This window comes from Grampus griseus (assembly GCF_964374135.1).
Source record: "Grampus griseus genome assembly, chromosome: 13".
In the NCBI taxonomy this organism is placed as follows: Eukaryota; Metazoa; Chordata; class Mammalia; order Artiodactyla; family Delphinidae; genus Grampus; species Grampus griseus.
The window spans coordinates 28,965,154-28,988,453 of record NC_139007.1 but is presented as its reverse complement, the minus strand read 5'-3'; the positions used below and the strand labels follow the sequence as shown (position 1 = coordinate 28,988,453).

At 35.4% G+C, this 23,300-nt stretch overlaps 2 protein-coding genes across 2 annotated transcripts in view; one reads left to right on the top strand and one right to left on the bottom strand.

The window, feature by feature from the left end:
* The window catches only part of MMS22L (MMS22 like, DNA repair protein), a gene marked incomplete at both ends in the record, with an annotated part of 136,730 nt that overhangs the window by 31,629 nt on the left and 81,801 nt on the right, over positions 1–23,300 (top strand). The window contains 5 exons of the mRNA XM_082669051.1: positions 956–1,132; positions 9,876–9,938; positions 15,752–15,871; positions 19,490–19,716; positions 22,338–22,841. Coding sequence (XP_082525177.1) covers positions 956–1,132; positions 9,876–9,938; positions 15,752–15,871; positions 19,490–19,716; positions 22,338–22,841 — 1,091 coding nt within the window. The remainder of the gene's footprint in view (positions 1–955; positions 1,133–9,875; positions 9,939–15,751; positions 15,872–19,489; positions 19,717–22,337; positions 22,842–23,300) is intronic.
* On the bottom strand, positions 16,106–17,256 carry LOC309831607 (nucleophosmin-like). Its single transcript, XM_082668880.1, has one exon. It carries the CDS (start codon positions 17,230–17,232, stop codon positions 16,399–16,401), a length of 834 nt encoding a protein of 277 aa, XP_082525006.1. The 5' UTR covers positions 17,233–17,256; the 3' UTR covers positions 16,106–16,398.

Here is a 23,300-nt window from a genome sequence, read left to right as displayed (position 1 = left end):
TAACATACTACTAATTAAAGCTTTGGGACTACAGCTAAAGATATAATTAGTGGGAAATATATAACTTTAAATACAAATGTTAGAGGAAAAGAAGTTAAAATTAATGAGCTAAGAATTCATTATAAGAAGTTAGGGGAAATAATTCCTATATAGTAAACCCAAAGAAAATAAAAGGTAGTAAATAAGACTAACACAAATTTATGAAATTGAAAACAACAAAGATGATCAAAAAATTGAAAGATCAAAACAGCCAAAAGTTGGTTCTTCAAAAAAATTACTAAAATTGGCTAATCTTTCTTGAGATGATTACAAGTCAGTACTAGAAATGAAAATGGTAACATGCCTTCAAACTCTGCAGATATTAAAATATCTGATAATATCAAATATTTATATAAAATGGACAAATACCTAGAAAAAAATCTTACTAAAACCCATCAAATGTTCAACAGTAGTAAATTAGGTAAATAGTTTATCTTATAGTCATATATTGGAATACTCTGATGAACTATGGCTATACTCACTAATATGGGTAAATCTCACAAATATAATATTGAGGAAAAGAAGTAAGTTACCAAAGAATAGAAACAAGCTACGTAAGAATACAAACACATTAAAAAAAAAAAAAAAACAGGTGAAGCCAAACAATATGTGATCGAGGCGTGTATATCTATGTGGCAAAACTTAAAAAACTAGGGAATGATATATTATAGAAGTCAGAATATATAATAATTGTTACTCCTGGATGGGAGAAGATATGATTGTGGAAACTGTAGGAACTAGTCATTTTCTAATTTTTAACCTGGGTATTTTTATTATTCTCTAAGTTTTATATATGTGTTTTGTATTCTCTTTTGTGTCTATATTTCCTTACAAAAATTAAGGAAAAAAACCCAAATCACAGGTTATTGGATAAGTGTCTAAATTTAATTGAATCATAATACCTCTTTTTCTACAGTCATTTTGGAACTGGTTGAATAAAGTACTTAAAACGCTCTTTGAAAAATCAAATGACCGAAGAAGACCTTCTGTGCCTATAATCCAGCCCAGGGATCCATTGGGTTTTAGTTGGTGGATGATTGCTCATGTAGCATCATTTTATCAGTTTGATCGCCATGGAATACCGGATGAAATGGTAAGATTTTATTTTTTCAAACTTTCTTGTATTATCAATCAATATGTACTTTTTGTAGGCAAATTAGCAAGTGAGGAGAAACAATAAAAATCAGATTATAATCCTACAGAAATCAACTCAGCTTCTGAATCTAGAAGCTGTAAACCTTTCTGTAAACATCTTGAAAATGATAATCTTTGTTTTTACTGTTTGTTTAGGGAAAAGACTTGGGATCTAGTCCTGGCCTGCTACTAAGTAGCTTTGTGACTGTTAATAAATTACTTAAACCTTTCTGGGCCTCTGTTCTCTCATCCAGAAATCATGGGACTGAATTGTTCTGTTCAGATTTCTTCTAGTTCTAAAATCTTTAAGATTGCCAGAGGGAAAGCCTACATCTCTAGAAATGAATTAGAGAAGATTTTTGTGAAGATATTTTAATCTGTTAAACAACGATGAAGTTACTTCATGTAAAAAGACAGAGATTTTAACTAGTATATTAATTTCTAGTTAGAAACATTTTTTCAGTGTTATTTTAAAATCCCTATGAAATAAAATCAGCTGGTAGGTGTATTTATCTGAAACCCTATTTGTATATAACTTCTTCCATGTTCAGAAGTAACATAGTATTATATCAACCCATCAGTTCCATAAAATAAGCATGTCTGTATTTTCAAAATTTGTCTTTTTTTTCTGGCAGTGGTTAACAAGCCTGGCTGATCAACAGGCCTATCTGTGAGTTTCTAAAAATTCAGATTTCTTAAATCTAGAGATCCTGTTTTAGTACTGTAATCTGGTCTGGAGTTTGGAAATTCTTATTTTTAAAAAGTCCTTTGGATCTCATACTCTTATCAGGTATGAGAACGTTTGCTTTATGAAACATGTTCCTTGATGGACTTCACAGATTTTCCTCTTTCTGGAATACTGGACAGAGCCCAGACATCATCCGTGGAATCTGAGGGTCAGTTAGTATTGACATAGTGTCCTAGAAACGGAGAAAGGGCCTTAGAGGTCCTCTGAGTGATTCCCTAGTAATAAACGGTCCTTTAAGAGATCACAAGATATAGTAAGATAAGTCAGAAAGTGCTCTGAGAAGTCCACACACAGCTCAGTATCGATGTATTTAAGCATTCTACCAATTCATTGAGAGAGATCAATAAGATCAATAGAATGAACTTCTCAGAAGGATCATATGTCCTTTGTTTATGCACATGAGTCCTTCCCATACTGATATATGGTAACTGATAAATGCCATTATTACTTTAGTATTCCTTTCATTGAGTATTATAATGGAGTTAATATGGTTATGTTTCACATCTTTTAGTTCTTAAAATACTAGAACAACAATGAAAGAACTCAAAAAATTTATCTATAATTCAAAGGTCTTTACATAAGCATTTTTATTTCTCTTACCACCCAACCTTAATTCTTCCAAATACATATTTCTGCAGTGTAAATAAATAGGGTAATTAGGTAAGCACTTCTGAGTTCCTACTGAGTGGCCATCATAATAATAGGTGCCCGTGATAGGATACACATGAAATAGATTGTACTGCCTTTTGCTTCAAGGAATGTGCTTTCATGTTATTAATGCTTGCTGGATCTGCCATTAACACTTATTTGAGTGAGTGGTACATTTCAATAGTGGTTGATATCAACCCCCACATGCTCCCAGTATGGTAGGTAATCTAGCCACGTTAATATATATCATTAGTATTACTATTGTAGTTTTGAATTGTATTGGTACAACCACCCTATGTTGCATTGCTGAAATCACTCTTCAGTTTCATAGAGGGAACTCCGTAGGACATTATTGCTTTTATTAGCTCTGGATCAAGATAGTGAAAGAATTCTCTGTATTTAAAATAGCTTAACCTTTGTCTTTTAATATTTGTCAGCAGTTCCTTTATGGTTTTCTTTTGCCAAGAAACATATGTTTTTTTTCAATCTTAATTTTTAAAATTATATAGAAGGTTTTAAGAGGAAAGAGAGCCATGGTATTTGGGGAAAAAAACCTTTCATATGATAAAATAATAAAGATGTGTAATGTGTATGTATATATGTAAAATAGACTTTGCCTTTATTCATGAGTCTTCAGAGAGTTTCAAACGTTTCTTGACTTCTTAATGTCTTTAAAAGAAAAACTTGAGGGCTTCCCTGGTGGCGCAGTGGTTGAGAGTCCGCCTGCCTACGCAGGGGACACGGGTTCGTGCCCCGGTCTGGGGAGATCCCACATGCCGTGGAGTGGCTAGACTCGTGAGCCATGGCCGCTGAGCCTGCGTGTCCGGAGCCTGTGCTCCGCAACGGGAGAGGCCACAACAGTGAGAGGCCCGCGTACTGCAAAACAAAAACAAAAACAAAAACTTAAGTTCTCCAGTTAATGATAGTCTTCATTAGGGGTGATACCTTTAGCATATTGCATTTGCAAAGTGTTTAATATCTGAGAGTGACTATTTGGTTTTTATCTCAATGAAGTGTTATGCAGTAGGCAAGAAGTTAATATTATATCCATTTTACAGGTAAAGAAACTGAGGTACACAGTGGTTAAATATCACCCTATTTTTTATCGCTTAGATAAATTTGATATGAGAAACTTTCTGAGAACTTCCTCTCATGAATAGGTCTCTGGTAGCATAACCATGTGTACCAGTCTGCCAGGGACAGTCCCAGTTTATGCCCATTTTCCCCTCATCCCATCTGGTTCGTTTGTTCCCTTTTATTCTCAGAAGTGTCTCAATTTGGTTTATAAATCATATAATCATTTTAATCTATGAACATAAAGGTGTATTGACTCATTCTTTCAGAGAGATTATATAGGATTTTAATTTGTTTCTGAGATATACTTAGGTCAGAATTTTGAAAATTATCTGAATTCTTTTTTTCTCCTTATGATGTATTAGCATAGCCAGCTACCATATAGAAAATGGTTATGCATTAAGCATGCTTTATTCCACTAAAGAGTAATCTGGTGTGAGAGGAGGATATGAAGTAATAATAGTTAGTCATATGTTCTGCAGCAGAGAAATACTGCTAGTCTTGTGATAATCATAGAGATGTTTCAGTTTTTAAATGTGAACTGCTTTTGCCCTGAAGGTTAATGTGAAATCTTTATATTTTAAATAGGTTTGAGATATGGTTAATTTTTTTTAAGTTTTTGTAAATTGGATTTTTGCTGTATGTGGATTTAAATCACAGAAGTTGCCAATTCCTTAACACAGGCCTTTAAGGAAAATTTGGTATCTCACTTCTCATACTAGAGACTTTAGATTTTTATATATTTCTGTTTAATGCTTTTCTCCCAACCTAGATAAGAGTGTGTTAAACTCTTACAATCCCAGTCATCTATTTTGTTTCTATTTATTTTTTTAATTGAAATGTACAGTGTTTCAAGGGTATAGCAAAGTGATTCAGTTATATATATTCTTTTTCACATTCTTTTCCATTATAGCTTATTACAAGATATTGAATATAGTTCCCTGTGCTATACAGTAGGTCCTTGTTTATCTATTTTATGTATAGTAGTGTGTATCCATTAATCCCACAGTCCCAATTTATAATCTCCCCCTCTTTCCCCTTTGGTAACCATAAGTTCGTTTTCTGTGTCTGTAAGTCTATTTCTGTTTTGTAAATAAGTTCATTGTATTTTTTTTTTAAGATTCCACATATAAGTGATATCATATAATATTTGTCTTTCTCTGACTTATAGGTCCATCCATATTGCTGGAAATGGCATTATTTCATTCTTTTTTTTATGGCTGAGTAAAAATTCCATTGTGTGTGTGTCTGTGTATATATATGTATACATATATATACACAGACACACACAGCACATCTTTATCCATTCATCTGTTGATGGACATTTAGGTTGCTTCCATGTCTTGGCTATTGTAGGTACTGCTGCACTGAACATTGGGGTGCATGTATCTGGAGTGGGATTGCTGGATCATATGGTAGTTCTATTTTTAGTTTTTTAAGGATCCTCCATACTGTTCTCCATAGTGGCTGCACCAATTTACATTCCCACCAAGAGTGTAGGAGGGTTCTCTTTTCTGCATACCCTCTCCAGTGTTTATTATTTGTAGACTTTTTGATGATGGCAATTCTGACTTGTGAGGTGATACCTCATTATAGTTTTGGTTTGTATTTCTCTAATAATTAGTGATGTTGAACATCTTTTCATGTGTCTGATGGCCATCTGTATGTCTTCTTTGAAGAAATGCCTACATAGGTCGTCTGCTCAATTTTTGATTGGGTTGTTTGGTTTTTTGATACTGAGTTGTTGGTATATTTTGGAAATTAATCCCTTTTTTATAGCATCATTTGCAAATATTTTCTCCCATTCTGTAGGTTGTCTTCATTTTGTTTATGGTTTCCTTTGCTGTGCAAAAGCTTTTAAGTTTAATTAGGTTCCATTTGTTTATTTTTGCTTTTGTTTCCATTACTCTAGGAGACGGATCCAAAAAAATATTGCTGTGATTTATGTCAAAGAGTGTTCCTCCTATGTTTTCCTCTAGGAGTTTTGTAGTGTCTGGTCTTACATTTAGGTCTTTAATCCATTTTGAGTTTATTTTTGTATATGGTGTTAGAGAATGTTCTAGTTTCATTCTTTTACATGTAGCTGCCCAGTTTTCCCAGCACCACTTGTTGAAGAGACTGTCTTTTCTTCATTGTATATTCTGGCTTCCTTTGTCATAGATTAATTGACGATAAGTGTGTGGGTTTATTTCTGGGCCGTCTATCCTGTTCCACTGAACTATGTGTCTGTTTCTGTGCCAGTACCATACTGTTCTGATTACTGTAGCTATGTAATATAGTCTAAAGTCAGGGAGCATGACTCCTCTGGCTCCATTCTTCTATCTCAAGATTGTTTTGGCTATTCAGGGTCTTTTGTGTTTCCATACAAATTAAAAAACTTTTTGTTCCAGTTCTGTGAAAAATGCTATTGGTAATTTGATAAGGATTGCACTGAATCTGTAGATTGCTTTGGGTAGTATGGTCGTTTTAACTATTGATTTCTTCCAATCCAAAGACACCATATATCTTTCCATCTGTTTCTGTCATCTTCAGTTTCTTCTATCAACATCTTATAGTTTTCGGAGTACAGGTCTTTTGCCCCCTTAGGTGGGTTTATTCCTAATTATTTTATTTCTTTTGATACAATGGTAAGTGGGGTTGTTCCCTTAATTTCTCTTTATGATTTTTCATTGTTAGTGTGTACAAATGCAACAGATCTCTGTACATTAATATCTTTCAACTTTACCAGATTCATTGATGAGCTCTAGTAGTTTTGTGGTAACGTCTTTAGGATTTTTTATGTATAGTATCATGTCATCTGCAAACAGTGCCAGTTTTACTTCTTCTTTTCCAATTTGGACTCCCTTTATTTATTTTTCTTTTCTGATTGCTGTGGCTAGGACTTCCAAAACTATGTTGAATAAAAGTAGTGAGAGTGGCCATCCTTGTTTGTTCCTGATGAGAGTGTGTTAGCCTCTTACAATCCCAGACATCTATTTTAAAAGCAAATATAGTTTAAAGAGAAAAATTACTTTGGGACATTGCAGGGATCATTTTAACAGTGCCTTCCCTGCCCAGAACATAGTGCAGTCAGTGAGGCCAGCTGATGCATTTCTTTGAAATATCTGAAATGGTGACTAGATAAAAGGTGTGAAATACAATCTTAAAATGAGAGTTGTTCCAGGTTACCTAGTCGGCTGTAAGTGGAGAGTGGGGTGTCTATTTTATATTTCCGGTGGAAATACCACCTGTGCTGAAGCTTAAGTGAGTGTCTTCATTTTAATAGTGGGATAAGAAATATAAAACATAGCCCCAAATTGATGACTGTTACCTCCTTTCTATACTACAACTTAGTATACAGAAAAAAAAAAAAAATACCGTAGCTGCTCAAAGTTAAGTTTCCTTGTGGAAGAAAAATATGTTACCTTTTATACATATTTTCCCACTTAGACTTGATTTGGGCATGATATAGTTGCCATTCTTTCCTCTGAATTGTGGTTTATTTTTGTTTTAGATTATAACCACAGTACTATTAAATAGAGCTGAAATTCTCTGGCTGAGAATCATACTACTTCTCTCTGATTTGTGTGATTCAAATTGCTAGAATAACCAAAATATACTCATTAGCCCTATCAAATTATAAAACTAAATACATCAACCCTGTCATGCTTGTGATTATTTAGGACTAGTGGTGATGTTATCTTAATAAAGAATGATATAAAAGTGGATTGCTGGAAGCTGAGGGAAAATTTGTTAGAAAAAGAAACTCATTTATTGATAGCATGGTATAATGGAAGGAACACTGGCTTTGGAGCCAAACCTACTTGGATTTGAATTCATGCTCTGACTTCTGTGTACATGACATTTCTGAGACTTAATTGTGTTATCTATGAGTTGGGTACGATTTATTTTAGGAAGTAATAATGTAAAGACCCCAACACAATGTACACATAGTATTGCTAGAACAAAATGGTCTCCTTTTTGAGAGAGTTTTAGAGCACAGTCCTCAAGGCTACCTCATTTCTGATGCTAATTACAAGCTCGGGGATTCCCAGAGCCATGTAATTTATGTGGACTCACAGAACTCCCTGAAAGCTTTTATACTCACAGTTATGGTTTATTATGGGGAAAAGATATAGATTAAAATTAGCAAAGGGAAGAGTACATAGTGCAGAGTCCAGGAAAAGTAGCAAATGTGGAGCTTCTGTTGTCCTCTCCCCATAGAGTTGAGACACCTTTGTCACCTGGCATCAGTGTGTGACAGTATGCAGGGAGTATTTCTAACCGGGGAAGCTTGCCTGAACTGCAGTGGTCAGAGTTTTTATTGGAGCTCCATTACATAGGCATAATGGATTGCATCCACATGATGGTTGAGCTCAGTCTTCAGGTCAAATAATACAGGACCCAAAGCCCCCAGCCTAAGTTACATTGTTGATTTTCAGGTATAATTAGCCCTACCCTAAGACTGTGTGGGTGTGGCCACCCTCCACCCTCAGTTACATTGTTAGACAATAGTTATGACCCTAGGCCCAGGGGCAAACAAAGATACTCCTATCAGGCGAAACATTCGAAGGGCCCCGGAGATTACCTCCCAGAAACCAAGGATAAAGTCCAGACCTCTTTGGGCAAGGCCATATTCTTTACTACATATTTTTTCCTTATAAATATTTTGCATTCACTTTATTTACATAAATGTATTTCAAAAAACCAATAATTCCTTTCTAAAAATAACTGTATCATTGTACTAGTTATCTATTGATGAGTAAGAAAATTTGGCAGCTTAAAACAAACATTTTCTCACACAGTTCCTGAGGGTCTGGCATCCAGTAGGAGCCTAGGGGCTCCTGGCTCAGGATCTCATGAGGTTATAGTCAAGCTGTCACCTGGGTCCTCAGTCTCTGAAGACCTGACTGGGGCTGGAGGAATCACTTCTAGTCTCGCTCACCTTGGCAGGAGGCTTCAGTCACTCATCATGTGGGCTTCTTCGATCCTGTTCATAGCATAGCTTTTCCCAGAAGTCAACGAGAGAGATTGTCATTAAGATGGATGCTTCAGTGACTTCTAATCTTGGAAGTGACATACTATCAGTCCTACTAGTATTGGTATTCTGTTGGTAACAGACCAAGTCTGGTACAGTGTGGGAGGGGATTAAATAAGGGTATGAATACTAGGAGACAGGGGGATACTGGGCACTGTCTTAGAGGCTGGCTACCACAGTCATTAGGCACTTTTATTAAGGAAATATTTATTTAGTGATTTTATGTAGTTAGCATCTTACATGAACATTATCCAGCCATTTAAAATCAAGAATATTGAACATGCTTTAACTTTGTATTGGTCACTGGAGTTCAATGAACAACATAGTTGTTATAACACGGATAGAAGGGTAGATGAGGCTCTTTGCCTTTATTCTTGAAGGCCTGTGTCTTAGTTTTCTGAAGTCTTATGGTAACTTCTGCACCATTTATTCTTATCTTGTCAGAAACTACTTGTTACTTGCTGCTTCTTGGAGGTTCTTTCTTTGCTTCTCGTTTTGACCGATATCCACATATCCAAACCTTTAAGAACTGAGTATCAAATGAACTAGGTATCCTGTGAAAAGTTCCTCCAGGCTTTCCCTTTGGAAAAGTAGAATTGTTCTCAGTGCCTAGCCTTTGTGAAATATGTTGGCTTTGTGAAAGTCTTTTTTGACTTTCTTCTTTATTATAGAGAGTCTTCAGGATAGTTGAGCTTGCCAGATAAGTGACCATTGGCTAAATGAGGTAGCAGTGTGTAAAAGTTTTTTTTTAATTTTCTATATAAGATTTTTAGTTACTTGTTTACTAGAGTAGACCATCTTGAAGCTGTTATGCATAAAACAAAGGTAAAAATCTCTGCTGAGTAAAGTACAGAATAAAGAAGGACAGTCGCCGGTGTAAAAAAATCCAAAATATACTTAAAGGTTTTTTTTTCCCCTGTTAGATTGTATCTGACAGCAAAAATTTATTATTTGTTAAAACATTTATAATTTTATAGAAGTACCACTGTTTGATAAAACCACTCCTGATAAGGTTTATATGGGATTGGAATAGTTGTAATTTTTTTTCTTCCAAGTCTGTAAACTAACTCTTTGCCAAAGTAATTTTAGACAGTCAAGAAATTGTAATGATATCTGATGATAGTAGAAAATGTACTTCACACTTAACTTGCTACTTTATAATTTTAATAATAATTAAAAGCAGTAATTTTAATGCAATATTTTCTCCCTTTCTAGAGACAATTGGAATCAAACTGGAACTTTGTAGAAGAACTGCTGAAAAAGTCCATCAATGTTCAGGTACACATTTAAAGTGAGACAGTTTGTGGGCTTTGCTAAATTTTTATGTTACAGATTTTACTTATAATAACCAAGCAAACTGTTAAAATGATTTAAATAACAAACTTAGTTTACTTATAAAAAGTCTGAGATAGAATCATCATTCTTTGTCAATGCAGGGTCCTTGTACAATAGTTTTTATTTTGAAGATTTTTATTTTAACACTGACTTGCCAGTTAAAGGACAAAGATAATAGTCACCTGATTGGTGACTTTGATAAATGTATTCAAAATAAGTAGCAGATGCTTCAGAACTATAAGCCATTCCTTGACTGTATGATATCAAGTCTAGGAGACATGATGAGGGAGATAGTCAGTAGCATTGGAAATTCAGCTATATCCTCAGCACAGCAGGAAGGTGACTTGCCTTGCTGAGCAATTTGTCTTACAGGCTTGACTCATACTATAACTGATAAGGTCCTAGTTTCTGAGTCCTCATTTCACACCTTATCATTTTTCTTTCTGCAGAACGGTTAATGTAGTGTTTCATGGCCCAGAGGTCAGATTTGACCTCCTTTTAGTTTTAAATGTGCTCTTCATCACATCTTTAAACATATTGTATTATAGTTCTGTAAAGTTTTGTAGCATAAGTTATTTATGCTAAGATTTTAAGGGGAAATTTTAGTAAAGAATATTTTTTTAATTTGGGAAATAGACTCCTTTTCTGTTACGAAATGAAGATTGTTAAAAACTTGAAGAGGAATAAAAAAGAAATATGGTAGTACAAGATTGCTACACACATTTATTTTATAGCCATATCTTTGAAAATCATTTTAATATCTTAAATTTTTTTCCCTGTTATCTATATTAACTCTTAATTTTTTTAGGTGAAAATATAAGTATATTTAGTTATAGTATGAATCTTCTAATTATGAACTAAGAATTCCAGGTTAGAATGCCAAAGAACTCTGAATACGTAAGTTGCATCAGGAACAAAAGAGCTATTATCCCAAACACTAAATTTTTTTAATTTTCTTTTTTCTGTGTCATTTTCATTGGCTTTCTCCTATGTTCTTTTTGAGTACATACTGATTTAGTAACTCAAAAAGTTTCAGACATGTATTTTTTTACTTATAGAATGTACAGAATCACTAAAAAGTGGTCACCATTATTTACATCAGCTATTAATCCAGTATTTTAATGGTATCACCTAAAGCTGTTTTGAAGATAAATCACTAATTCTTGTAAGTAGGTAGGATGACCATCTGGATTTACCTGGCTTGGAGTATCCCAAAATGTGGGACTTTCAGTGCTAAAACCAGACAAGACCTGAGAAAACTGGGGCGAGTCAGTCACCAGAGAAGCAAGGATAGTACAGCTAATCTAAGAAACTTTCCCTGTGAATTTAAGTCTAGCATAAAGTCAAAGTAATATCTTTCCTGTAAGAGAAGAGGTCATTATAATATGTAGAAAAAAGCAGTCCATTCTCTCTAGTAACCTCAATTTTGTCATGCCTTGATTGTATCAAATTAGATTTTATTAGTAGTATAGGACTACTTGCTGGAGTTCCTGAAACCAATTTTGTGGGTGCAGTAGGTGGTCATAAAGAATAAATAATATGTTTGGATAGAGCTATCAGTTTGATTATATCTGTTTTCCCCCACTGAGGTAAATTAAAATCTGACCATGCTCATGTGCTGTGACTTGATCTCCAACAATGAAAGAAAGAGTCCATTTACAATATTTAAAAAATATATATGTTTCACATATAGAGTAGTCTTCACATAAAATTGGTGGGCACTCCACTGTAGTCTTAATTAAGCAAATAATGTTCTAAATCTTTTTCTAGCCAGAGAGGATCTCCAGAAACAGACATTGAGCTTTGTTAGTAGAGAGCATATATTGTTTAATTTTACTTAAACTGAATAGTTAAGTATTTGCTTTAAAAAACATTTTTTAGAGGTAATCCTATTTAATATTTGTGAATGCTAACAGTAAACATCTGTTCTACCTTTATAATAGCATTATTTTTTTTTTATGAAAAGGGAGATTTTTAGTTTTATGCTACCTACTTTTTAAAGCCTCATTATTTGATGAGATCACAGAACAGTTTTCTAACAAAGGTCATAGAAGGGTATAAGAAGAAATCCTAAGCAAGCCTAATATTTAAAAAAAATTTTTTTTCATTTGTCAAAGAATTTGGAGAGTCCAAGGCTAAAAACCACTCAGAATGTGATTAGCTCTGAATAATGTTGAACAATAATCTTCTAATTACTAATCCAAAATGTTTGTGTTTCTTGGACAGAAGGATCTTGCCCGAGATATTGAAGTCTAACTCTCTTTATCCAGTCCTAAAAAAATCCCATCAGTTAGACTGACAGTTAACTGTTTAGCTTGCAAATAAATTTTATTCTCCTGGTGATTTCTGATAGGCAAGTCAGTTATACATAAAAAGAAAAAATGAACCCACAATTGTTATATTGCCATTTGTATAGAATAAGCTAAAAGAGTAAATGTTTTCATTTTTAGTTCTATAAAAGAATTTGATATATGGAATATACCCGAATTTAATATGCCTGCATTTAATCTTTTGAAATAAAGATAGGAAGGCATTCTTTTAAAAAGGACTAAGAGGGTTTCCCTGGTGGTGCAGTGGTTGAGAGTCCACCTGCCGATGCAAGGGGACACGGGTTCGTGCCCCTGTCCGGGAAGATCCCACATACCGTGGAGCAGCTGGGCCCATGAGCCATGGCCGCTGAGCCTAAAAATTTCCTAAAGTACTTGAAGCTTTGGTGTATTCTAACAGATTAATAACTAAAAGAGTTAAAAGCCTTCTCAAAAAAAATCTGGTCATGTTTGGTTCACTCTCATTCACTGAAATATTTGGCAGCAAGATCACTCTTCTCTTCTATACCTGTATACTACTTTTATTAGTGACCCCAACATCATTGTGTATAATCCACCTGTCCTCTAAGTTTCTTCATATCCTTACTTCTAATCAGATTTTCTTTTATTTACCTTACCCACTGCCTCCCATTAGTTACACTCTACATTTTTTCACTTTTCATTTTCATTCTGTCCATCATCATTGATCTTTTCATTTTTCTGTGTTCATCCATGTCCAAACTTTCCTCCTTGAACAATGAGGATTATACAACCCCTTATTATAATCACTCCATCACAAACACCTTTAATTCCATAGCCCTTACCTATTTTAAACTTGGCAAAACCTAATACCCTTCTCTTACCTCTCTGCCACGCCCCCACCTCAGCTGAATGTTGGTGGAAAAAACTCATACACTTATTCTTGCTGACTGGTCTGACTTTAAATTCTTGATCATAAATCTTTTCAAGTGGCACTCGGCTCTAGAATGTTTACTTTTCTACTCTCCAAAACAACTTATTTCAGAATTCCTTTTTTAACACACAGTTTAACACATGCTGTGCCCCAGTCACCTTAGCTAAGCATCTTGCCTCATAAATCATTGAGAAAATAGGACCAGTCAGTTGAGAACTCCTTTATGTTTAAACCTTCTAATCTCCCAATGTGCCTGCTTTGTACACAACCTCTCAATCTGCTTTTCTGTTATATTGGAAGTGTCACTGTTTCCCTCAAAGGCTAATTCCTTTCCCTGTGTACTGGATCCTTTCTCTTCTCACCTGTTCAAGGACTTTATATATCGTCACTTAAGTATCACTACTTCCTCACCTTCTATTATCTCCTCAACCTGCCATAGTTAAGCATCTGTGTCTGCCATACCTGAAACTACTGTTGTCAAAGGCATCAATAACTTCCACATTGTCAAATCTAAGAGTTCTTTGTTCTCATTTTAACCTCTCAGTAGCATTCAACCCTGTTGACCCCCTTCCCTTTCTGAAATATTTCTCTTGGTTTCCATGATGCCTGGTTTCCTTCCTACTTCATTGGCCATTGGGTTTTGCTTATAGACTCCTCCTTTTGCTTCCTACCTAAATTTTGGAATAGCAAAGGGCTCTCAGTTCTGGATCCTTTTCTCTTTTCCATCGTCTTTCCTAGGTTGATCTTATCTAGTCTCTTAGCTCTAAAAGCCATCAATATGAAAGTAACATCCAAATTTATATCAATAGCTCTGACTTTTCCCTTGAGCTATAGACCCATATGTCAGTTGTCTACTTAATATTTCCACTTGGTTGCCCTGTGCACTTTCTCATGTGTTCCTCCCCTAGTCTTTGCCATCTTAGGAAGTGGTTCCATCAACCCATTTTCTTAAGCCAAATGAGAGTTCTCCGTAATTGCTGTCTTTCCTTCATACCTTAATGTAACTCATCAACAAATCCTATTGTCTCTGTTTCCAAACATATCTCTAAAGTTGTCCACTTATCTTAGTCTTACAGTTTCACAGAGTCACCTCCTAACATTTTGACAGGAGGAGAAGGAAGTAGAAAAAAGTAGACATTTTAATCTCATCTTCTGTGATGGAATAGCCATACATGTTTGTTGAAAAGTGACACAACACTGAATCCCAGTCATTCAACAGTTATTTATTTAAAGCATGCTTTAAAGCGTACTATATCTCAAGCACCTTCAAATTTCCCAGCATTTCTACTTTGTACTTGACCTCTGCCTGATTTTCTATTACATTGGAAGTGTCAATGAATACTACTGTATTCATTCTCATACTCATTCTCGATGCATGATCCAATGTACATGATCCAATGTACTATTTTTTAAACAATCATTTCATGTCACCCCTGTGCTTACAATCTTGTAGAGGCTTCCCAACATAATTAAAATAAAAACCATAATTCTGACTATAAACTATAAAGCCTCAAATGAGGTATGATTCCTGACTATCTCTGACTTAATCCTATAATATCAAGCTTACTGCTAATTCAGGAACTTTCCATGTGTTTTCTCTGTGATGAATGCTTTACTTTCAGTTCTTTATGTGGTTGGCTGTTTTTCATTCAGTCATTTAGCCCAAATGCCAGCCCTCAGAAAGGTCTTTCCATTCTTAATTCCTGGTAAAATAATGACCCACATCCTCTACCAGCTACCCTACCACATTACTCTGCTTTTTCTGTTTCTCATGGTGGTTCTAATTGTTTACATTTATCTTGTTTGTTTCAGTGTCGTCTTTTTCCATTCTCCACCAAAGTGTAACTTCTATTAGTGCATGTACCATGTCTGACTTATTCATTGCTTTATGCCTAGTACCTTAGAATAGTGTCTGGTATATAGTAAGCTTTGAATAAATGATTGCTGAATGATTGGAATTCAGTGATGTGTCACTTTTTAACAAACATGCATGGTTGTTTCATCATAGAAGATTAAAGTGTCACTTCTTTTCTACTCTCTCCTGTTGCCACTTCCTAAAAGGTTAAAATTTATGTACTCTGCCAATCCTCTGGTTTTTAGAAGAACAACGCTTGTATTCCCATAAAGAATTTGACCTCATATTGATACTTAAGTATGAGCAAGTCCTCTGGATTTGTGTACATCTTAATTATTCGATCATTTATGCTATTTCATTCTGGTTTGGGTTTCTTTTTCAGTCTCTGGGTTCTACACCATTCAGTTATTAAATACCTATTGTAATTGTTAAATAACTGAGTAAAAAGTCAAAGTGAGTTATGTAATTTCAGTTATCTGAATATACTAATGATCTCTAAAGCAAAGTTTTAGAAGTATACCTTATGCTGATTTAGACCTTCTAGTCTGAAGATGAGAATGGGTATGACTTGGTGATATATATTTATATTCTTTTTAGGAGCAGGTTATTCAGTGCAATATCAACTGATAATGTGTGTTGCCAGAGCGCATTTAGCTCCTCACAATTTCAGTTTATTTTTTAGGATGGTGTACTAGAAGAGCAGTTACGAATGTATCTTCACTGTTGTTTGACCCTTTGTGATTTCTGGGAGCCAAACATTGCAGTTGTCACCATTCTGTGGGAATATTACAGTAAGAACCTGGTGAGTAAATAGAGTATGAATTTGTTCCAGGAATTTGAAGAATTTGTACATGATATATGAGGAATATTTTCATGGCTTAATTATATATAATTATGGATTTTTCTTAAAACTAATTTTTCAAAGAAGATTAGCTCAAAAACACTTATGTTTCACATTGTCTAAAGAGCATTGGCATAAGGGAATGGAGCATGTAAGGTCCCTTTTCTCTTTTTTGTATTAAAATACTGAGTTTATTTCACATGTATATTTTTGTCTCCCCACCATTTCCATTTGTCTGACCACCACTACTACTATGTCCTATCATAACATTCCATACATACTTAAAGCCAAGCAAAGGGTGGAGTTCCATCTTTAAAAACTAAACAGGCATTTTGGACAACACATTCTTGGCAATGGAACCTGGACAACATTTATCAGACACGGTAGGGGAAGTTCTCACTCTGCATTATAAAAAGGACAGCCAGATATCAACTGTTACAGAAATGAAATAAGATGGAAGATTTTAACAAACTGTTTAAACTATTTTCTTAAAGAGACTTCCTCCACTGCCAGAGATCTTGAATAGCCTCCTGATCAGTCATCTGGAAACAATTCTTCACATAAATGATGAATTTGGCTTCCACTTTGGGAAGGGAACCACCTTTTTCTATACTTGCTTGCATTTTTGCTTTAATGTCTTCTACAGAGCTAGGTCCTTTCGGTGTTTTAGGAGTTTTTTTCCGTTTTTTGAAGGATTCTTGACTTTTTGATCTTGGTATTGATGGTTTTGAGTCTTTTCCATTCTGGTTTGATTTTTGTGCATTTTTGCCTGGAGTATCTCGTACAGATTTCTTTACTGGAGCTTTTTCTTCAGCTTCCTCATCATCATCATCGTCATCATCATCTTCATCTTCATCAGCAGCAAGTTTTACTTTTTTCCGTGGAAACTTGCTACCACTTCCAGGGGCAGAACGCTTTCCAGATATACTTAGGAGTGTCACATCCTCCTCCTCTGCATCTTCCTCCACAGCTATTAAGTGCTGTCCACTAATATGCACAGGCCCTGAACCACACTTCAACCGTAAGACCACAGGTGGTGTTATTTCAAAGCCCCCAAGGGAAACCGTTGGCTGCACAGACATTTTCAAAGTTGCCAGTGTTACTTTAACTGGACTGCCTTCATAATTCATCGCCTCTGCTTCCACAATGTTCAATTCATCCTTTGCGCCAGCCCCTAAACTGACCGTTCTTAAAGATAACTGGTGCTCATTTTCATCATTATCCACCTTAAAGTGATAATCTTTGTCGGCCGTTAGTTCACAACTGAAAAGATAGTTCTGGGGCCTCAGGGGCCTCATGTCCATGTCCATCGAATCTTCCATGGGTTGGTGGCACGCACTTCGGTGGGAGAGAAAATGGACGGAGATAAAAGTCTACGTTCCAAGGAACAGTTGCGCAGGACGGAATCAGACCAGGGCCCCTTTTCTCTTAAGAGTGAGATTAAGCAAAGTAGCCCAAATTGTGCCAGAAAGATATTTTTTAAAAATCTTCTTTTATAAGTGTTTTCTAACAACTATTGATTGCTTGCAACACATTGAACAGTTAGTGCTATCTTGAATAAGAACTAGTCTTGGCATTTGAGTAGCTTATAGGCTAGTGGGCAGAAGCACAAATATTGTAGAAAAAAAGTTATAATACTGTGGAAGGCTAAAGGAAGGAGTATCTGATCCAGTTTACGGACTTGTAGAAGACTTTATGAAGTCATAATTTTTTAAGTTGACCTGGGAAATGAGTAGAATTTTCCAAGTACATAAGAAAATGAGTATCCAAGCAAAAGGAATAGTGTGGACAAATGTAAAGAGACATGAAAAACATGATTTATTCCTACTGTGTTAAATAGTTCTGAATGATGGGTCTGAGGTGATTATGGAGAGATACGGGAGATAAGGTAGAGAAGTTAGTCTGGGGCTGGATTATGAAGGGTTAAAGATAATTGTTGAGTTATGATTTATTCAGGAGACATTGGAAAGCAAGGATGTGACACATTAGGTATGTGTTTGAGAAAGTTTTTTCTGAAAGTAGTATAAAGGAATTGGGTACAGATGAGTTAGTAGTCCAGTGTAGTAGTAGAAGCAAATAATGCAGTGAGTGAGAACTAAAATAGGGATAGTGGATTTTAAAAGGAGAGGACAAACTTGGAAGATAAAATTTTAAAGGTACATTTAAAAGACTGAGTTACTTGTGTGTGGAGAGAAGAGAAGATTTGGAACATTTGGTTCTCTGGGTAAATACAAAGTGAACCCCTCAGTCAAGGTGGAAAATAGATATGGAGGATTTACAAGTAAATTACAAGTTTGGGTTTGTACATATTGAGCATATTAAAAATGGGAAAAATACCTTTCTCTGAAGCACATTGTCAGGCTGGTGGGAGAAATGACCAATTCTGATTCTCAGGCAGAATGTATACAAGATGAGTCTAGAGTATCTTGTCATACCTGAAAGCAAGGAAGGTATCAAAGTAAGCTGGAGTCATGTCAGAAGGGCACAGGAGCCAACTTTAAGGAGCTCCCATTGCCCAACACTGGGTAAATTTGGGCATAGGGAAGTTTAAATCCTTGAGTTTATGGTACTTTTAGAAAAGTTGTTATTCTGGAAACTGTAAATAAATGAAAATATAAACTATATTTTAGAGTACCAGATTTCTGATGAGGTAGTTTAGAAGGAATGATAAAAAAAATCTCTGTTCCAGGGCTTCCCTGGTGGCGCAGTGGTTGAGAGTCCGCCTGCCGATGCAGGGGACACGGGTTCGTGCCCCGGTCCGGGAAGATCCCACATGCTGCGGAGCGGCTGGGCCCGTGAGCCATGGCCGCTGAGCCTGTGCGTCCGGAGCCTGTGCTCCGCAACAGGAGAGGCCACGGCAGTGAGAGGCCCGCGTACCGCAAAAAAAAAAAAAAAATCTCTGTTCCATACCTCCGATGAAATAAGCCATCTGGATGATGATCATCCATGGCTGCTCAAACTGCAGGGATCACTGAATGGATAGATCAGGCTGACAGCACGATCAGTCTCAACATCACAAAAAGAAAGACGGTGAGAACGTATGTGCCTCTTTGCTAACTGAAATAGGAAGTACTCAGTACTACCAATGAAAGATTCTCACCAGAAAACTTGACCTGAATCTGACCAGTCTGCTAGGTACAGCTACCACTTTACAGAAAAGATAGAGGATGAAAGAATATATTAATGAGTCTAGGAAGATACAAGCAGCTAAATCCAGAATCTAGGAAATACCACACAATAAATTACCTGATAAATGTTGTGACAAAAACATTGGGAAATTTATAGAATAAAAGAGATTTAAGAGGCATGTCAACCAAATGCAATGTATGGATCTTGTTGCTATCCAAAGTTGAAAAAACTAACGGTTAAAAAGGCATTTTGAGGATAATCCAGGAATTTGAATACCCCTTGGTGTTCTGTGCTTGAATGGAATTTTTATTTTAGGGGAATATGCGGTAATGGCTGTGTAGTTTTTATGATTAAGAAGAGTCAAACTTCTAGTGAGCTAATTGGGATTTACAGCTTTCCATTTTTATTTATTCAGAAACTTAATACTTGTTTTCTGTCTTTTGCTTTTAGAATAGTTCTTTCAGTATTTCTAGGCTTCCTTTGAAAGGCCTTACATATGTCATTAAGTCACCCTTGTCTATGCTAGAAATGGTGAAGACCTGCTGTTGTGATAAACAAGATCATGACCTGTATAAATCCAGCAGTAGTTACACTTTTTTCCTTTGCATTTTGGCAAAAGTTCTTAAGAAAGCAATGAAGAACAATGGCCCTCATCCTTGGAAACAAGTCAAAGGAAGGTATGTGCCATATCTTTCTTTGTCATGAATGTTCACTTATATCTTTGGAGAAGTTTTACTGTTTGTATTTTTTAAGTTAACTTGTGCTTGTTTGTCTTTATGGTTTACATTTTAAATGTATTCGTTAATGTAGGACAGCAAATTATGGAGCATTTTGATCTTGCCAATTTGTTACAGTAAGGAACAAACCTAGTATACATAACTTGGGGAGGATTTTAGCTTCTTATTTATCTCATCAGTCCTAAAGTTTGAAATTCCACATATTAAATGCAGGGATATAAGAGAACTGTTATTTTTCTTGTCAAAATTAATTGTAATGTTTTATGTAATTCTTTGCATGTATTTTATTAAAAATTATAGAAATAAGAAACATTTCCAAATCATACATTGGCAGGTGGTAGATTCAGTCTATAAAACTTCGTGTTCTTGGAGCCCACCAGTCCCACAAGCCCTGCTTTCTTGCATGAAAACTAACCAGAATATAATAGAACCAAATAACTCTGATGTTCTCATTTGAGGAGTATGCCATTTTCATTTCTGGTGTGGTAAAATAAACTTTTGATCACATTTGTCTATTCTTTTTTGAAAGTTTTGCTTGTTAAATGGGTGTGATTTTTTTTAACATCTTTATTGGAGTATAATTGCTTTACAATGGTGTGTTAGTTTCTGCTTCATAACAAAGTGACTCAGTTATACATATACATATGTTCCCATATCTCTTCCCTCTTGCATCTCCCTCCCTCCCACCCTCCCCATCCCACTCCTCCAGGCGGTCACAAAGCACCGAGCTAATCTCCCTGTGCTATGCAGCTGCTTCCCACTAGCTATCTACCTTACGTTTGGTAGTGTATATATGTCCATGCCTCTCTCTCGCTTTGTCACAGCTTACCCTTACCCCTCCCCATATCCTCAAGTGCATTCTCTAGTAGGTCTGAGTCTTTATTCCTGTCTTACCCCTAGGTTCTTCTCGACATTTTTTTTTCTTAAATTCCATATATTTGTGTTAGCATACGGTATTTGTCTCTCTCTTTCTGACTTACTTCACTCTGTATGACAGACTCTAGGTCTATCCACCTCATTACAAATAGATCAATTTCGTTTCCTTTTATGGCTGAGTAATATTCCATTGTATATATGTGCCACATCTTCTTTATCCATTCATCCGATGATGGACACTTAGGTTGTTTCCATCTCCGGGCTATTGTAAATAGAGTTGCAATGAACATTTTGGTACATGACTCTTTTTGAATTATGGCTTTCTCAGGGTATATGCCCAGTAGTGGAATTGCTGGGTCATATGGTAGTTCTATTTGTAGTTTTTTAAAGAACCTCCATATTCTTAATTGTCTAACCTTGTACTACTTCTTTTACCTATTAGCCCCTTTTCTAGCCCTCTGTGCAGTAGACTGCCCTCTACCACTTGCTCAGCTTATGTGGTGGAAGCTCTCACAGCAGAATACTTTTTAATTTAGGTAGAGACTTCTCAAGAATCACTACATGAAATTCCTGTTTGATTCACACAATGAATAATTCTTGCAAGGTTATGGTGATACAGTTCGGATTTTTTATTTAGAATATATATATATATATTTAATGGTAGTGTCTTTGTTAAACCTCCAAGTAATTAGGTAGCTCAAACAGTAGTTCTTTTATTTTGTTCTGTTTGCCAGTTTGTTTTTGAATCTTAAATCATTTTATGGAAGACATAATACTCAGAACTTTATTGCCAAAAGAAATTGGAATTCAGTAACAAGTCTCTCTCTACCAAGCGCTATCATGGGCAAGATGGAGGATATAAAGATAATTAAGCAGATCTTTACTTTCAAGAGCTTATCAGCTTCATTGTTTATAGATAAACATTTAACCTCTCATAAGCATTAATCATTTCTATCTTGAATAAACCAATTATAGAAGTTACAAAGAAATTTAACAATCCATAAGTAAGATTCAAAATGGTTTTCAATTCTAATCCCTTAATTGATGAAAGAAAAGTACATCAACTTTTAAATTGTATTAAATAGTATTGACAGCAGCTTTTTAAATGGCTAGTCTTGGATATTTGAGCACTAACAATTTTTCTTTGTAAGTAGGTAAAAATAATTTTTCCGGAGCTTTAAATTATGTCTTAACATATAAGTACAGCAAGAGCCAAGTCTTCGTGAAGGGTAGATGGAGAAAGGGTTTAAGGAAAATTGTTACATAAAATTGCCCTGTTAAGATTTCTATAAAGTGCAACAAGTTGTACTTAAAAGGATTATGTACTCTTTTTTATTTGTCAATAAGAATTTAAAAAGAAAAGTAATGGGGGGACTAAAATAAAAGGAAAAGCCATGTACTATATGAAAAGAACATTTTTACTGTCCTTTGGGGAAAGCCACTGAATCCTTTGATTCACTTATAGATGCTTGCTGCATCCTTGAGAAATGTGAAGGTAAGTGGGGGCAGTGGTGTTCTGTGAGGTTGTTTTCTAAGCAGGGAAAGTGACACAATAGCACCATAATGTAGAAATAGATAACAATTTAAAGTAATGAGACTGTCATGAGTATTGAGTGAAATGTTATTTTGAAAGATGCATTTTTGTGAATGAAACAATTTTATTAATTCAGCTTTTTGTTTTACAGGATATATTCTAAATTCCATCAAAAAAGAATGGAAGAACTAACTGAAGTTGGTCTGCAAAACTTTTTCAGCCTTTTTCTACTGTTAGCATGTGTGGCAGAGGTGGAAGATGTAGCAAGTCATGTTTTAGGCCTCCTAAATTTCCTCAAGCCTGCCTTTATAACATCTCCTCTCATTTGGAAGGGTCAGATGGCCTTCCTCTTGATGTACACCCAGAAAAACCTGGACATCAGTGTTTTGGCTGAGATATTTTCAGGTGCTTTCCGGGAGAAAGCAAAGGAGTTCTTGGTATCTAAGAATGATGAAATGGGACAAAAACAGACTCTCTGGTCACTTCTTTCCATATATATTGATGGTGTTCAAGAAGTGTTTGAGACTAGCCATTGCTTGCATCCTTCCCATGAAAAACTGCTTAATGATGGCTTTAGTATACTTCTACGAGCTTGTCAAGAATCTGAACTTAGGACAGTGTTGAGCTTTCTACAAGCTGTTCTGGCCAGAATCAGGTATGTTTTCCAGTAACGTTCTGATTTATTGATTTGCTTTATATCATCACCTGTGTTGATTCTGTATTAAAGTTTTCCTTTTGACATACTCATGAAATTCAGTTGTAAAGAGAGGAGTTAAAGGAGTTTTACTGCAATGTAACATAAATCAGTAGTTTTCAAACAGTGCTTCTTTGAAAGAAAGCTTATGTGCAAACACATAAAACTAAACTAAATCAAGCATAGCTCTGGTGTAGTCCAAGAGCCATGCCTCTTGGCCCCTTCTTTCCTCTCTGCCTCTCCTAGAAGAGCATTATTATCCAGAGGGATATTTCAGACGTTCTAAGCAAGACCATGAGCTCAAATCTGATGTGGCTTTCATTGAAACATACGCAGTTTTGTGTGCGTAAGGAGATTTTGGCCACATTATACCATTAAAAAAAAGTAAGTTTCTTTAAATGTTTTGCTGCAGAGTTGCAA

Coding starts and splice junctions, on each gene's coding strand:
- LOC309831607 (XM_082668880.1), bottom strand. CDS start 17,232: ATGGAAGATTCGATGGACATGGACATGAGGCCCCTGAGGCCCCAGAAC.